Below are 12,480 nucleotides of genomic sequence, written 5' to 3'. Positions count from 1 at the left end.
ACACACACACACACACACACACACACACACACACACACACACACACAACTAAATAAATAATCTAGTGTTTACTTGTAAGCTGGTGTTGGCTGTTCCATTTTGCCAGTGAATAATGATGACTAGTAGCTATTAGTGAGTAGTTTAAAATCCTGACTTGACAAGAAGGGAATAAGCTGATAACTGCCTCTTTGTGTAGTACAATCTATACCGTAGACTGGAATACAATTGCTGTAATCACCATAACAAATCTTACTTGGTAACATTTTTCCAAGTCACTTAAGGTATATCTACACAGCAATTAAACACCTGTGGCTGGCCCATGTCAGCTGACTTGGACTTCGGCTGCAGGGCTGTAAAATTGCGGTGTAGACATTCGGGCTTGGCCTGGAGCCCAGGCTCTGGGACCCTCCCCCTCACTGGGTCACAGAGCTTGGGCTCCAGCCCGAGCCCAAACATCTACACCACAATGTTACAGCCTTGTAGCTGGAGTCCTGTGAGCCCAAGTCAGCTGACATGGCTGTGGGTGTTTAATTGCAGTGTAGACATACCCTCTATGACTGGGATGGAAACCTGAAAGCTAATAGAACAGATGGCCATTAATTGAACAACTGGCTTGTATTTGTGAATATTGGTGGTTTTAATGTAAGCTAGAAACCTTTAGTAGCAATGTGTGAAACAGTCAAGTGACAAAAGGTTGTTGGAGTTGGCAGCTGGGTGGAAACTATTTGAACTACAGCCATAAGAAAACCTCTAATTCAGAGATCATCTTCTGTCAGAGAAATTCTCCAACTTCATTTAAACCAACATGCTTAGGAAAAAGTATTCCTGGTTGCTTCCACTCAGGCTCATCATCAATTCTAAAGATTTTTTTTTTGTATGTTTGAAGAAATCAGCAACCCGTGTTGTGTTTTAATGAGCAATAGGGATTTGCATAGTCATTCCTATATCAAGCAAGGGGAAGGAAATACCTTGCTTAAATGGCCTGGCAGAACTTGGGCAGCTGGAGAGTTGTTGTTGTTTTTGGAAAGCAAATAGGCGAGAGAGGGGTTTATTTTGGGAGCGAACATGAAAGAAATAACTGGAAATGAGGAAGCTTGTAATTAGGTTGTTCTATGGACAAGATGCTTCTCCCTACCACAGCAGAATACAGGAGCAGAGTTGAAAGATTAGAAAGACTGATGGGGGTTAGGACTTTGAACTAATACCATGGCTGTGATTCTCAGATAGGGTGACCAGATGTCCCGATTTTATAGGGACAGTGCCGATTTTTGGGTCTTTTTCTTATATAGGCTCCTATTACCCCCCCACCCCGTCCTGATTTTTCACATTTGCTGTTTGGTCACCCTATTCCCAGATAAGGAGCTTGGCTCCCAAGTCTTGTTTCACATCTCAAAAATCCTGATTCCCCATGAAAGGAATGGTACAGAGAGTTTGCAGAGATGTACTGACAGTGTCCTGCTGCCTAAGCGAGAGCCCGTTAGTGACTTTGGTGTTAAGGCAGAAGTACTGTACTGTAGAGTGTATCTAAAAGACAGCATATTTTGAAAATAGTTTGTAACATTGAGGTGGTACTCTGCTCAGTCAGAAGCCACGACATAAACTCTCTGTGAACGTAAGGCACTCAGGTTGGGGAGAATTGTGAATGACGTTTCACTTATCACAAGATGCTGGGGAAGTAGGGGGATAATATGGTTTATTAACAGTTAAGGGTACAGGTTTCTAACTAATACATTTAAATATCACTTGTAATACGGCATTGATATCCCATTTAGTCGAGAGTCAGAGAGGAAGAACAATACGCGTATGGTGATCTGTCAGCTTTTTTCTAAACGTGGAAGTGGTGCACTAATTTGTGAATGTCGTACCACTGCCCTCTACTGGGTGAAATATTGTCAAATTGGTTTAGGTACATATTGGTTCCCCCTGTTGGCTGAGCTAATGGAGCTGCCCTTTGGTCTAACTGGGACAAGCAGGCCTTAACCTGTAACTTCTAACAGGCCTTTTAGCATAGTTCATGCTTCAGAGAGGCGTGTAGAGAACTACCCTCGGTCAGCATATGTACCTTCAGCCTATCCTCCTTTAATTCCCTCCTTGAGATGCACTTCTTCAAACAATGCTACAAAACCTAGTCATACACCTGCCATCACAGTGAGGGGAACACAACCCCCTTTTTAAAATAATAAGACCACCAAATAAATACTGTGGCACTACAATAAATACTGTGTGCCAGACTCTACCTCTTGCTCATCCTTTTTTATGTGGCCTCCCATTCTCTTCGCTATGCTTGTATGTTGTCTGCCTAGATTGTAATCTCATTGGATTCATATTTTTTTACATGTCTATAAAACCCCTAGAATATTATGGCCCCTACACAACTAATATCATGCCTTTTTGAACTGTGTACAGAGCTCCCCCTTCTGGTATGGAGGGGAAGGTCTTCTACCTCCACAGCAGCATCCCCCTCCCTTCGCGCACACATCTCCTCAGCCAGGGCCGGCTCTGGCTTTTTTGCCGCCCCAGGCAAAAAAGCCTCCGGCCGTGCCCCGCCCCCCCCCAGCAGGGGGGGGGGCGGCCGGAGCCCCGGGGGGAGGGCGGCGAGCCCCGGTGGGGGCTCCGCTCTCCCCCCGGCGGCCGGGGGGAGGGAGCCAGGGGGGAGGGCGGCCAGAGCGCCGGGGGCTGGTGCCGGCCCCTGTCCTCAGCTCCACATAGGGTTCACCACAGGCCTGGGGATATGCATGTGGGGAAAGAATGGGCAGTGGGAGGGTCAAAGAGGGGGTGGGGATAGGGTTTGGGGGGACAAGTAGCATCTCCTGTATCCCAGCAGAGATCCCTCTGAGGTCCACACCAGAGATCGTTTGTGTGTATGTGGCCCCGAGTCCTTTCCAGTTCCACAAGAACCCTGCAGATGTGAGGGGGTGTGGGCCAGACTCTTTCTTTTTTCTGCTGGGTGTAAAAATCCAATCCTCTTTTTGCTCTCTCTAACACCCCCCCCCCCACACACACACCCCACACACACACACACACTTCCCTGAATGAGAAACATAGAGGATGCTCTGTGAGGAGACCCTCCTAGAATTTTCCTCCCCCTGTTCTGTGTTGATGTTACCGGCCCAGTAGGGGTACAGTCTGGCCCACTAATAATTAATTGAAAGCAGGAGCAAAAGACTTGATGAACATTGACACAAAGATGAAGGAGCCAACGGTTTTGTCTTTAAGGACAGCATGAGTTGCAGACTATTAGGTAGGGAGTTTCTGCACAAATTCCAAAAGATATTGCATGCCCATATGGTAAAGCACATTTTTTAAGCCCTGGGGCTAAGGCAGAGACCTCTTTATTTGGAAGCAAAGATCACTCACGTTCTCTCTGGCCATGCCCAATGTCACAACGTGATTGAAGATAGTGGCATTTTGTGTATATGTTGCCACAGCAGATTACTGTAGCTTCCCCTTTGCCCCATCCCATACAAAACCCATTTCTGAATTTCAGTTACAATCTTCCTTCCACTCTATAGTATTACTGTATCACAATCAGAAGTGGCTGACTACTCAGGGAAAAGGAAGTAGAGAATAGTTGTTGAATCTTTAGGTTGTAACAGATGCAATATTAGTCTGATTGCATTTGACTTGAAAGCAAAAACCAGAGAACGTTATAGCAGCTTTGTCTAATAATTTGTAGTGATTTTCATATGATCAAAAATTCTCAGTTGCAGCTTCTACTATTGAGAGAGAAGACACTTCATCCTTCACCAAGATGCTTCAGGCTCATTGTCATACCAAACTCATTTTCATTCCTGCTATGAGAAGCTGTAACACAGGTTATGCAATTAGCAAGAAAGTGTTTGCAGGAATGATAAGGAAAACTTGACAAATGAAGTACTCTCTAGGGTATCAGTTCTGCTGCTGCTTCCCTAAACAGAGCATGCTATAGTACCCAATTTAAAGACAATGTCAAATAATTTAAGCCCCAAATTTGACCTTCCTTATTCAAAGCGCCTCAATGTATGTGTGATTTATATATACATACATACATACATACATACATATATATATGACACACACACACAAAACTATATTAAAGGAACATTATTAAGGTTGCAAAGTCAAGTGCTCAAAAGTTGGAAATGTCAGAATTAAGCTTGCCTGCGCAACCTAAATTCAGCCCCCTTGTGCATTATGATACAGTCTTTAATTACATGATCATATGCTATTTTTCCCACAAGACCCCTACCTCATTCAGTGCACAGAATGGATGGAGCTCTCTCAGTAAGCAGCAATTCAATATTTTGTCTTATCCTCATTGAACAATGTGTGGCCTCAGGCCCTATTTACTGCACACCATGCAAGCCATACTCTGAAGACAGATTTATTACTTTCCTCATGGGTTTTCTATGGTGCTCATCGCTATTGTATCTGAGTGCTTTACAAATATTAATTCATTTTTCTTCACAAAACCATGTGAGGTGAGGGGGTAGTATTATGCCATTTTACAGTGGGGAGCTGAGGCACAGAGAGATTAAGCTAAAAAATGTCCACTAATTTTAGATACTCAGTTTGAGACAACTAGGACCTGACTTTTTCAGAGTAGTTAGCATTATATTGTGCTCTATATGTTCAGAGCACAGTTCCCATTGACTTCAGTTGCCTCTGTGAGGGCTCAGCACTTCTGCAAATCAGGCACAAGGGTCTCAAGTCAGGCACCCAGGAAGTGAGAAACACACAGTTAGTGACAAGGCGTGAAAAGTTTGATTTAAGGGACTCACCTAGCATTACAAAGTGACTCTGTGGCACTGGTGGGGGATAGAATCCAGTTCCACAGGAGCGGTCAACTGCCTTAACCATGAGATCAGCCTTTCTCTTCCTGCAGTCCCCTGCCTCATTCACTACACATCGTTCAATGTCTGCAACAAACAAACCAGGCATTCTACAGCCAAGTTTACTTCACTACACAGCCTTGTTTCATCCCCAGAGTGGGTCCTGTGACGTTGTGCAGTCTATATGGTTTTATAAAAACATGATAATAAGTGAATATAATGTAACTGGGATAAAGAACAGGAGTACTTGTGGCACCTTAGAGACTAACAAATTTATTAGAGCATAAGCTTTCGTGGGCTACAACCCACTTCTTCGGATGCATATTGAGTGAAACATATCGAGGAGATATATATACACACATACAGAGAGCATGAACAGGTGGGAGTTGTCTTACCAACTCTGAGAGGCCAATTAAGTAAGAGAAAAAAAACTTTTGAAGTGATAATCAAGGTAGCCAAGTACAGACTGGGATAGTTTTATAAAAATTTGATAAGTGACTATAATGCAAATGGGATATGCTTCGTGCAAAAGGTCTCTTGTAAGGTATCATTACAAAGCTCATAATCTACTGAGTGTGATCATCCTATTTGTAGAAGTGTACCACTCTTGTATCTAAAACTAGAAATATAAAACATAACTCTGAGGGCCTATTGTAATTATGTAAAGTGTGGGCCATTAATGATGGTTTGGAATCTTGATGACTCCCATTAACAAGGACCATTGTCTGCAGATGACTGTGTTTACCTGTGAGTCTTCCTGTATATGTGTGTGCTGGCAAGTGAGTAATGAAGTCTTGCAGTGACATGTGATCATGTCACCTGAACTGGAATCCATCTTTAACCTGGTGCTTTTCCAGTGAGGGGGGGTGAAAACCCAGAGGGACAAAGAGTTCCCGCCTTATGCAAAAGATATAAAAAGGGGTGGAAGAGAACAGAGAGGGAGAGGAGCCATCATGGAGAATCCCCTAGATAACACCTAAGCTGGAACAAGAGCTGTACCAGGGGAAAGAATTGTGCCCAGGCCTGGAAGGTGTCCAGTCTGAGAGAAACTTACTGAAGCATCTCTGAGGGTGAGATTATCTGTATTTAGTTTGATTAGGCATAGATTTGCGCATTTTATTTTATTTTGCTTGTGACTTACTTTGTTCTGTCTGTTACTACTTTGAACCACTTAAATCCTACTGTCTGTATTTAATAAAATCACTTTTTATTTAGTAATTTACTCAGAGTATGTATTAATACCTGGGGGAGCAAACAACTGTGCATATCTCTCTATCTGTGTTATAGAGGGCGAACAATTTATGAGTTTGCCCTGCATAAGCTTTATGCAGGGTAAAACGGATTTATCTGGGTTTAGACCCCATTGGAAGTTGGGCATCTGAGTGCTAAAGACAAGCACACTCCTGTGAGCTGTTTTTGGGTAAACTCGCAGCTTTGGGACAAGTAATTCAGACCCTGGGTCTGTGTTGAAGTGGACTGGAGTGTCTAATTCAGCAAGATGGGGTGCTGGAATCCTGAACTGGCAGGGAAAACAGAAGCAGGGGTAGTCTTGGCACATCGGGTGGCAGCTCCCAAGGGGGTTTCTGTGATCCAACCCGTCACAGGTCCATGCTGTGTACTGAATGAGGCAGGGGTCTTGTGGAAAAAATAGCATGGGTTCATGTTATTAAGACTGTATCATAATGCATATACACAAGGGGGCTGAATTAAGGTTGCAAGCCAATCTGAATTTTGGCAATTCCTAACTTCTGAGTGCTTGACTTTGCAACCTTAATAATGTTCTTTTAATGTAGGGGGTGGGTGGGTGTGGGTGTGAGATTTCCTAGTTTTTTTTTAAAAAAATCAAACTGAAAACCCCCCAGAAATTTCATCATGTGGCATCGTGTCAACACTCATGTGCGTCATCAACAGGATTGGAATTTTTATATCCACTACACCAGGGGTCCCAAACACGCGGCCCGGGGGCCGCATGCGGCCTGCGGGGTTGTTTTCTGCGGCCCACGAGCTCCTCGCGGCCCCCCCCAGCCTTTACCTAGAGCGGCTCCAGCCCGACGTGCACCGGGGGAAGGGCAGGCTCCCTGCCTACCCTGCCCCCTGCCGCTCCGGGAAGCGGCCGGAACGTGGGGAAGGGGGGGCACAGGGCTCTGTGTGTTGCTCTTGCTTCAGGCAGTGCCCCCAGCAGCTCCCATTGGCCGCAGTTCCCTGTTCCCGGCCAATGGGAGCTGCTGGGGGTGGTGCCTGAAGCAACAGCAACACACAGACCCCTGTGCCCCTCCTCCCCCAGTTTCCGGCCACTTCCCGGAGCGGTGCGGGGACAGGCAGGCAGGCGGCCTGCCCTACCCCTGGTGCGTGTCGGGCCGGAGCCCGCCCCCCGAGCCCCTCCTGCAGCCCTCCCCCCTGCTGTACCCCACACCCCTCCTGCACCTCACACCCCAACTGCCTGCCCTGAGCCCCCACCACACCCCACACCCCTCCTGCCCTCCCTGGGGGCAGGAAGGAGTTGGAATGGGGGCAGGGCCTCATGGAAGGGGTGGAGTGGGGGCGGGGCCAAGGGTGGTGGGGGGAGGTGTCAGTAATGCGGCCCTCGGCCAATGTACTAGTCCTCATGTGGCCCTCGTGGTCATTTGAGTTTGAGACCCCTGCACTACACAGACCTCTGCCACTTGAGCTAATGGAGTAACTGAGAGCAATAGTAGGTTGTCCTCAATGTTGATCAGCAGTAGGGATGGGATATAAGATACATGCATTGCCAGTGGGTTTCACCGATATTTGCTGACAGCAGAGGAAGTTTGAGAAACAGGAATCTTGGGTTCCATTACAGGCTCTGTAGGGGAGTGTTCTTTAGTGGGCACAGGCCTATCTACCCATTTCCCCCAAGCTTGACTCCTTCTGTCCCAGTCCTGTCTCTTCACTGCCCCTGGCTTAGGGTGACCAGACAGCAAATGTGAAAAATCTGGACAGGGGGTGGGGGTAATAGGAGCCTACATAAGAAAAAGAACCAAAAATCGGGACTGTCCCTATCAAATTGGGACATCTGGTCACCCTACCCTGGCTCTTTGTCTCAGTTGCATTCTCCTTGCCTACTCAGTTGCACTGGGCATTTGATAGTGGCTGGAGGCCCTATGGTTGTAGAGACCTTGGAGCCAGCATAATGCTTTCAGAGGCACTTTGTGTAGGGAGTGTACTTGCCAACGGTCCTCACTACAGTTTAAGAAAAGATTCAGCAAGGGTCCCTCCCCTGTACAACTTTCCAACTTCTTGGACTGGGCCAAATTCCCACCTAACCTAGTCCTTAGATGTGCCTCCTTATGGGGTACTAAGCACAGCTGGCAGCATTCATTCAGTCCTCTCTCTCTGTCCCCCTACCTGTGCATAAGGGAATGCAAGGGGCTCCCAAAGTTTTCTGCTGTTGAGTAGGAATGGGACAAGCCTGGTGCACAAATGAGGAAGTAAATGAAAGAGCAGGGCCATGTTGGTTCATGTGGATCGGAAGCACAACGTGGGGCAGGAGGTGAGAAATCAATGATTTGTTAAATCCTTGAGGAAAGAAATTTTATTTTCAAGGACCTTTATGAACTTTGAAGAAGGTTCTGCTTTAAATTGGCCTCATACGAAGAATAAAAACTATAAAAGTAAAGAATTACTTTAAAGATGATTTGAAGGGAACTGTCAAATCTTCCCCAGCATTTACTATGTACTGAATGCCCCTTATTGCCCCATGAAAATAATGGTTCATATGTCCATTCTGTTTTGTCTTATGACATTCATTCTTATGTGGATTGCAGCCTCTCCTTTTGATGCAGTGTCCCACTATGCACTCTTTTTCTGGCAATCAACTCACTATTGCTCAGAGCTGTCTGTGCAGTGTCAGATTAGTGGCATTAGTTTACTATGCTGTGTGGTGTTACCAAATATTTTTACAGTAGAACTTTAGACATTTTGCAAGATAAAATACACTTCATAGTTTTGTAAAATACGTTAAGTGTAACAAGCCTCCTTCCAAACACCCCCTCCATTACCTAAACAACACTTTGGCTGGCATTACTTTCTTTAGAGGGATTCCATAGCTGGTGTTGGTATTACAAGCTTAGTGGATGCTGGATGTCTTCGTGGTGCAAAAGCCCATAATCGGAGTGGGGCTGGACACTGTGGGACCTAACAAAGGGGAAAGGACCATTTAAAAGTAATATTACGTTTGACCAATAATGATCACAATCTTCAGCTTCTTACTCAGACAGAACTATCAGTGAGAGACACCCAACAAGTAGAGTTTTGTGTTGAGTACAGACTGGGATTGGGCCTTGTCCTGTATTTCATTGTAATATGTTAGGGCTGCATTCGAATACTCCTCCCTTGTTTTGATATGGACTTCAGTGGGATGATTTGTAGAGTAAGATACTATTCAATATGTATCAGAATCTGTCCCTTGTAATTTTTTGGGATGCTAAAATAATTCTAGTGCCATGTGTTTTAACCCCCGTTTGAATTTATTTTGATTCAGACACCAGGCTTGGTTACCAAGCCAGTAATTGACAGCATTCTTTGTCTGCGGGATCAGAGGTGGAAAGAAGTCCGGAGCATACTGACCCCGGCCTTCAGCGCTGCAAAAATGAAAGAGGTAAGATGCAGTAAGTGCCATCGCTTTAATCCAAAGAATCTGATGTTTTGTCTTCTGCAAGCACTTTCCTTGTATGCTGCACTTCAAGGATATTTAAAGGACTGTCAACATGTCATTGTCAAACTGTTCAAGCCCCACTGTTGTGTGTGTATCAACACAGTGTGGGCCAGAGCCTCAGCTAGTGTAAATCAGCATAGCTCTATTGACTTCAGTACAGCTGTGCTGTTCTGTATCAGCTGAGCATCTGGCCTTATAACTTTCTCCAGTGAGAAATCAGCATGCTCATAAAAGTGTAGCAGATGTAATAAATAAATAAACTTTTAAAAATAAGCTGCTCTGATGGACTAAAGTACAGAAAAGGTTAATGCTCTCTACCAATCAGAACACAGCTTTTCAGTATTTGCAGAATTAGCAGCTCTCACTTTAATGCACGAACCTCTGTCAGTCTCTTTTCATCCCCCTCTCCCCTTTATTCTTTAATTCTGGGATATAATAGAAATAGGTCACTGGAATAGAATGTAGTTGCAAGATAAATACCACTGATTGAAAATAAATATCTTTCTGCTAATTTTCTGTAAATTTCTCAGCATTTATTTACAGTAGGAGACCATTATCTTATGACAAAGTTGTATTCCATTGACACTATATCTCTTAATTAAATGCAGAGTAATGATTGATTGGATAAACTCTGCTTTAAAACAAATCTTCCTTTTTTGCATTTATGCTGAAAAGGAAACACATTCCTCACTCTGGTGCCCAGTTCTTGGTTGTAAAATTTTCCACTGGGCAGAAGCTTGTGTTATTTTGACATGTTGCTGTCGAAATCCACAGTAACATCTAAATGCGTCTGGCTTCTTTAGCTCTATAGACAGCAGTTGCTTAGCAACACCAGCTGTCACCTCCTTATTATGGTAAATTCTAATTGGACATAAGCCTGGCAAGGACCGCTGATTAATCAGAACTGACAATATCATTGGTTATGCATCTAGACACTGACTCTGCGACTGGCTTGATAGCAAATTTCATAGACGGGATTTTTAAATACTCAAATGATTATTCAGCAATGGTGTGGCTGAAGAGGAGAGTTTTTTGCATTTCCTTAGCTAAAATTAATCTCTCTTACTGCATGTCTTCGGCACAGAGCAGTTCGGGGCTTCAGCTTTTTGCTGTTTAAACTAACAAAAGATAAAACCAATCACCACCTGGTTTGTACAGAGCAACCCCTGCTGGCACCAGTCAGGTCTATGTTAGGGGGGAAAAAGATTCTTTGGACATTGTGCTTTGTGGTGATGATGCATATAAGTGTTTGCAGAGTTAATTTTTTAATGTGGGAGGAGAAGAATCCACACTTACATCTCATTCTGCTTGGTAGCAAAGGAACAACACCAAAGGAGATTAAAGCTAGAGGATTAAGCCCTGTGCTGACTTAATGTCTAGCAGCAAGCTCATATGTGCATACTGTAACATTTATGTTTCAGCCTTCTTCCACCTTTTGCTCCCTGTTCCAAACTGTGTATGCTGAGACTGTTAACATGCTGTTAGTTATTAGAAAAAGGAGACTTTTCCTACTCTGTTGTACAAGGTGACGAGGGGAGTGTTCAAGTCTAAACAATCAGGGAAGAGCTTCCTTCGAACAATGCTACCTCTGTTCCTCTGTGTTGTGTGTGTCTGGAATGCCCCACTCCCCTTTGTTGATAAATGTTATCTCCAGTTTAGGGGATCCCCACAAGTAACCTAAATCCGTTCGCTCAGTTGCTTCAGCAGCATCGTTCCATACTTATTCTGTTTCTGCCTGCCACTGTGCTTGTTTTCTTCCAGCAGAAAATGATACATCTGGGTACAGTGCTTTCCTGGTAGGGGTGTTCTTGGTTATTTTAGATGATTCTGTGTGAAATTAAATAACCTCTTTTGAATGTATATGCTCCTCATCCTTGTATATCATTTTAAATCACAAGTGGTATTCTGTCCTGGGATTTCAGTTTAACATGATTTAACTCCTCGCTCACACACGCTTCTCTCCGCTGCTTAATTTAGTAGTCATACTAGAATTTCTCAAAGGAAATCAATACTCATTCATTGGTATCCATCTCCCCTTTTCTTAAGCCACCCACCTTTAGTACTTTCTACAGAGCCTCTGAAGTACTGCAATGACAGAAATAGTAGTTTTTAGTATTGGCCATATTACAGCAAGGCCTGGTGCTCAGAACTTTTCTATATAATTAATCCTATTAGTGTTTCCATTATAAAACCCGTTTTTCAAGGAATTACAATTTGGCTGCTTTTGGTGTAGAATTTGGCATCTAAGAGTCTGGGCGAATTGCTTGTATTTTTTTTCCTCCTGCACCTTTTTTCATTTCTGCCAGGCTCAATCCAGACATGATAGGTTGGAGTTCATTCATTAGCCTCTAACACTTCAGTGTGCCATTGCATTTTAATGGCGTTGTTACGATCATGTTACGATGCTTCACCTGCAGGGTCTGTCACCTGCAGTCCTATCCCAAGAGTGGGAGTGGCAGGAAATGGCCAGCTGCTTGACGAATAGTTCTTCTTTCCAGGAACCTGCCCACCTCTTCTCTCAGATCATTGGGGCCTTAGCACAGGCCTGCCTGGCACTAAGAAAATGAACCCCTTTCACAGTTTTTTCTGGAGCACTTGCATCACCATGTCCCCTGGTGTTCTACTATGCCCCAGTTCCCTGGGGCGCTAACAGGCTCTTCCACAGCATTTACAGAGGCTGCAAAAATCCTCAGCGAGTGCTGGGAGTTGCACATGAGCAATATAGGTTACAGCTCCGTTCTGAGCAAACCATTATCTACCTGAATGCTGTAGGATAACAGGGAGACTGAGGCCTGCAATAGGGCAATATTCTAATGAACCTGTGTGCTGAAGACAACCAACACAGCTGCCAGATAAATTACACACACACCTGGAGAACTGGGTCTAGGAACCCTACTCCTTCAGTTTTAAAAACACTGGCCTCTACTACTTGAACTACAGCTTCAGAGCTGGTAGTAACAGTAGACTCCTTATTCACTCTGTGGGCTAGTCACT

The 12,480-nt window shown here is 44.4% G+C and overlaps 1 protein-coding gene across 1 annotated transcript in view; it reads left to right on the top strand.

Annotated features, from left to right (window-relative positions):
• The window catches only part of TBXAS1 (thromboxane A synthase 1), a 335,034-nt gene that overhangs the window by 190,037 nt on the left and 132,517 nt on the right, over positions 1–12,480 (top strand). The window contains exon 6 of the mRNA XM_024211589.1: positions 9,313–9,429. Coding sequence (XP_024067357.1) covers positions 9,313–9,429 — 117 coding nt within the window. The remainder of the gene's footprint in view (positions 1–9,312; positions 9,430–12,480) is intronic.

Source organism: Terrapene carolina, unplaced genomic scaffold, assembly GCF_002925995.2.
Source record: "Terrapene carolina triunguis isolate 2854851 unplaced genomic scaffold, T_m_triunguis-2.0 Scaffold247, whole genome shotgun sequence".
In the NCBI taxonomy this organism is placed as follows: domain Eukaryota; kingdom Metazoa; phylum Chordata; order Testudines; family Emydidae; genus Terrapene; species Terrapene triunguis.
Note: the sequence above shows the minus strand (reverse complement) of the source record. Positions and strands in the feature narration are given on the sequence as shown.